Source organism: Triticum urartu, chromosome 1, assembly GCF_003073215.2.
Source record: "Triticum urartu cultivar G1812 chromosome 1, Tu2.1, whole genome shotgun sequence".
NCBI lineage: Eukaryota > Viridiplantae > Streptophyta > Magnoliopsida > Poales > Poaceae > Triticum > Triticum urartu.
In genome coordinates this window covers 547,972,929-547,977,823 of record NC_053022.1, presented here as the reverse complement: position 1 = coordinate 547,977,823, position 4,895 = coordinate 547,972,929, and the positions used below count along the sequence as shown (strand labels likewise).

At 45.0% G+C, this 4,895-nt stretch overlaps 1 protein-coding gene across 1 annotated transcript; it reads right to left on the bottom strand.

Annotated features, from left to right (window-relative positions):
* Positions 1–423: 423 nt before the first annotated feature.
* Positions 424–3,794, bottom strand: LOC125528820 (ubiquitin-conjugating enzyme E2 36-like). The gene is made up of 8 exons (XM_048693259.1): positions 3,635–3,794; positions 3,498–3,525; positions 3,319–3,405; positions 2,177–2,235; positions 1,299–1,340; positions 1,151–1,224; positions 818–915; positions 424–671 (listed from the first exon to the last, which is right to left on the bottom strand). Exons 1-8 carry the CDS (start codon positions 3,668–3,670, stop codon positions 634–636), a joined length of 462 nt encoding a protein of 153 aa, XP_048549216.1. The 5' UTR covers positions 3,671–3,794; the 3' UTR covers positions 424–633.
* Between the last annotated feature and the right edge of the window lie 1,101 nt (positions 3,795–4,895).

Here is a 4,895-nt window from a genome sequence, read left to right as displayed (position 1 = left end):
TGTGGCACTTCCTAGAAAAATAATATTGTTTGCAACAGATATGCTTTTTCTTTTCGCATATGATGTCTTACCTGGGTTTGATCTACAATCTTCATAAGAACGTGCAAAAAGTATGACAGGGACACCACTCCCCACCTTACCTAATTCAGAACCAATCTTACTCATTGAGATTCATACATTAACCATTTGATTTGGAAAATCATAAGTATGTGCAGTTCAACACACCAAAAAGGAAAGGAAAAAAAAAAGCAACCAAAGCAACTGGAGATTGAAAAAAAATGAACATTGCTAAAAAAATCCAAAAGAAAACCAAATCATCAAAGGTTTGGGGGAGAAATGCAAACAGAGAGCCACTATTATCATTTGGAGAGATTACATAATCGGATCATAACAGATATTTTTAATTGGAGAAACAATTGAAGATGAACGAGAAACAGAGCGTGTTCTATAAGCAGCAAGTTATGAAGCGTGCCAGAACACGCACCACAAATACAACCACCAACTAGAAATGATGCCGCTCTGGATACATTCGTCCATCGCAAATCATTTCAAGTGTGTTTTTATCAAGCAAATGGTTTTCGATTAGGCCCAACTATGACACGGTGTTATTACATCCATAACAGCGTTAGCTTGTCATGCGCCACTGGCATACATACGAGTCCATTCCTTCGCTGCAAAGTGCAGAAATGATATGTTAAGATATCACGAAAATCAGAAATGGAGGAAAACGGCATGTCAGGTGGGTATCAAGAAAATGGATAGTGGAGCATAAAACACAGTTTCAGCGTGTAGCTTTATTGACAGCGTCTCCACGTACCTGTCTCAACAGCTTCAGCTTCATTGGATTTCCAGTGTTTTGCGACGTTTTCTGAGAGAGGATCATCTGGGTTTGGGGCGCTCAGCAGTGCCTGAATGCTGCAGACGAAATATTGTCAAGTGGCAGTGAAGTAGTACACTAACATCGTCGACAATAGAAATACCAGAAACATCCCTCTGGAAATACGATAGTATGATATTTACCATGAAGGCATGATATGTCAACTACCACAAAACTGCTCCCTCCGTCCCATAATGTAAGATGTTTTTTGACACACATCATGGGACGGATGGAGTACTTGGCAAAGGTGCAATGGAAGTCAGCAGTGGTTACCTAAGAAGAACAGTGCGTATCTGAAGAGCTGGACTCCACTTGTCCTTTAGGATGTCGAGGCATATTCTACCAAGCTGCAGTTTACATCCATCAGAAATGAGATGCTCTTTTTCAAAATGGTGTTCCGCTAATAATATCAGTTGCATACCTTGTCAATGTTGGGATGGTATATTTTTGTGAGAAACCTAACCTGCATCAGGAACAACCAAAGAATGATGTCCATCAGAAAGCCTCACACAACAGTGACAACAAATAGAAAAGATTGCAGAAAAGAGACAATACTTCGCAAACCACAACTAGATTCTCAGCTACACGGGTACCTCTTATTTAACATGATAGCAACTGGCATTCTGAGATGTTACTCGTTATATTACGATTCACATGTACAGAGAGTTCCATATAACACTGCCAAATAAGTAAAGTGATGAACACTGTACAGAGGATGAACGAAGTGAACAGAAAGACAAATTTACTGGTATTGAAATTACAAGAATTAGCAGGATGCTACTACTGACTATCGCCGTATTCCTGGTCACCATGATGGTGTGCAAGTCAAAGAATAGAACATCTCAAGAACAAGCAATGGCACCACGCAACAGATGTAAATAACATACATGAATGAAACAAGATAGAAACATAGCAGGAAGATTCGCATAGTGATGTCACATTCCAACTTCATTGTGTATTATGGTTGTTGGAATAACTATGCAGCATAGTTCTTTACTACAACAGAAACAATTTTCTCAGTTCAGTTAGCCACGGGCATAAGTACGAAGGAGACCAGGCAAAGGAGAAGGAGATGGCAGCCCATTCCTATTATCGAATTTTAGTGCCATACAAACTTTGCCAAGATCACCGTGATAGAATTCGAAAATAGTGATTCGCGATGACGACTATGAAACAACCGAAATTTACATCAAGAACTTCACCAAGACAAGCACATCCATGATCCATCACAGTACTATAAGTTTCAACTAATAGCTCTTTAAACCAAAACTAACTTATTCTCGATAAATAAAAGTTTACTTTAGGAGCAGCCATCGGATATTCCTCGGGTAAGAAAAGTTCAAGCTTGAAGACTCCACCTGTCCAAGACATGGCAGAAGAAACAAAATCAGGACACCAGATATAGACGAATAAGGAAAAGAAATGTTTGCCCTAATAAAAATGTCTAACATAATCAGATATGACATACCAAGTGGCAAGACAAGTGAACTAAGGACATGTTTTCAAGACTAGTTTTGCCACAGCTAAGCTTAGACAATTTGTGGCTTGCCATAAAAGTGTCACCATTAAAATTAGAGTGCACCATAAGCTTAAGCAGTTAAGTGACAAATGGTACTCTCCATCCAACAATAGAACACAAGGTGTTATTTCTGCCATTTATTAATTACACACGCAACATTTATGATACCAATATATGGTCAATTTGCATGGGCCAATTGATTAATATGACATTGTCATAGATCTAGCATGAAAGAATCAAAACTTGTCCCACATATCATGAGTACACTTATAGCAGGCGTAAATGCAAACGGTGATGTTCCTATGTGGCATAACTTGTACAAGTCGAAAGCAGGTTCAATACAGCTCCTGCAGTCCTATGTGACGACCGTCCAGAATGGACATGTAAAGCAATTTTGGTGTATAACAAACAAAGCGCAAGCTCAATATGTATATGTAATAACAGTTCTTACAACGGATATGTAAACTTGTCTTACAAGGACACTAGGAGCACGACAACCACCAGGATGAACCAAAACAAAATGGAAATAAGGCAGCACATGATGGTGACACTACCAATCTAAGCTATTCAGTACTCAGACAACATAGGTTTACAGGTGTAGAGCTGCGGCATCACTAGAGCAACGGCGCTATGTGATCAATTACCATCTATGCTGGTTTACAACACATCTGCAGAAATTTTTACAAGCAGAAGATAGCACATAGAAAGGCCACAAACAGATACAACATAATAATAATACAAGTAATCAGAATACAGCAACAACAATTGCAGTCGAGGAAGGACACCGACACCATACATCCGTGTACCCCCATAGCATTGCAGGATAGAAAGCACATAGATGATACTGGGAGACACGCTATTTCAGCAGGGGAAACAAACGATATATTATATTATGGAGAAAAAAGGCATATATCTATCTTGCCTTCGTAGGGCGACTGCGCGGGGCCAAGGACCATGACATTGAAGTAGCGCATGTTCTCCTCCGACGGCGAGGCGCTGATCCCCGGCGCTGCACGGATCGACACACGCACGAATCAGAACAACAAACACCGGGGAGGCGCCGAAATCGACCAGAATTCTCTGTGTGCGAGAAGGACAAACCTGGCTCGCTGAGCAGCCGCTGCGTCTCCTGCAGGCGCAGATCCAAATTCGGAAAGGGTTAGGCGCGCGGCGCGGACAGATTACAAGCGAAACGGGGGACAGATCTGGCGGGAGGGGGCGATCGGAATCGCACGCACCTTGATGATCCGGCGGGGGAGGTTGCTGTTGGCCATGGAATCCACCAACCAGGGGGCGGGGGCGGGGGCGCCTGGAGCTTGGCGCGGCGACGCAGGCGGGGCGGGGCGGGGCGGGGGAGGGACAGCGCGAGAGGTCAAAGGAGTCGTCAAAATCGGTCGGGGGGGGAGGGAGGATGAGAGGGTGGGGTGGGGTGGGCGACGAACGAGCCGGAGATGGTCGATGCTTGTACTGTTCCCCTCCGCTTATATATAACGCAACTCGTTCGTGCCAGCGGCCCACCAGCTGACGCTCGCTCGCTCGCTCCTGATATTTTCTCCCTGCACGGAATGGAGAGAAAGAAATCTGAAAAAACAGTAGCACAGTGCTACCGAACGCAGGGCGGTGCGTCTGTGCGTGCGGAACAGAATTGGGTTTGCCTGCCCAACTCGGGCAACCAAACCTGGTTCGTGCCCAGCGAGAGCGAATCGGGCGGGCGAAAAGGAAAGCGAGCGAGCGCCGGGATTCCTCCCAGCTTCACTCCTACGCTAGCCAACAAACGTGGACCGAAAGGGGAAGGTTTCCATTCTTCTTCCTTGCCCTGCCTGCCTGCCTTTGCTACGTCGACATGGACGGAGCGATGGGAACCACCGGTTCCAGAGCCATGTTCTAGAGCCTTAGAAAAATGGAAACGAATGTGCAAACTGTTTTTTAAAATTATAAACCGTCTTGTACCTGCGACCATGATCCTTCCAAGTTTTTACTAGGTACCCTCGCAAACCGTGCAAAAACATTGCTTAGTAAGGTTATTAATAAAGCTAGCCATGATGGTCTTTTCTTAAAAACTGACTTTTTTACTATGTGTTTTCTCTTGTGCGGAGCAGGGTCGAATATCCCATTTTTAAATCATCACATCCATATTTATTATTATTACACGTGAAACCTAATCTAAACGGACCTCGTGCAGCTCCGTCGTGCGCATGTCCGGCAGCCGTCTGCGCCGCTCGAAGTGTTGCTCCGGTCGCAAGCAAAGGTAGAATAGGACATGGGACACGTACCGGCTCACGGAACTCGAGTCACCGCCATCTCCCATGCCCTGCTCTTCCTCGTCGGAACCCGTCGCCTGCACTTAGACGGTGGATGAGACATCGATGATAGATCCGTCGAGGTCGGAGCCGGCCACGCCCATCACGACGCAGTTGAGGCACCTGTGGTGGCCGTGAACCATATGCGGCGTCGGAGAGTGTGACTCACCTCGCCAATGTCCACCGGGAGGGCTGCCGG

Bases quoted from the DNA above. Each gene is read 5' to 3' on its own strand.
- LOC125528820 (XM_048693259.1), bottom strand. From the start codon at position 3,670: ATGGCCAACAGCAACCTCCCCCGCCGGATCATCAAG. The intron at 3,526-3,634 runs GTGCGTGCGATT...CTGCGCCTGCAG, and splicing joins TCCCCCGCCGGATCATCAAG to GAGACGCAGCGGCTGCTCAG. The intron at 2,236-3,318 runs GCAAGATAGATA...TGTCTTGGACAG, and splicing joins CGCGCAGTCGCCCTACGAAG to GTGGAGTCTTCAAGCTTGAA.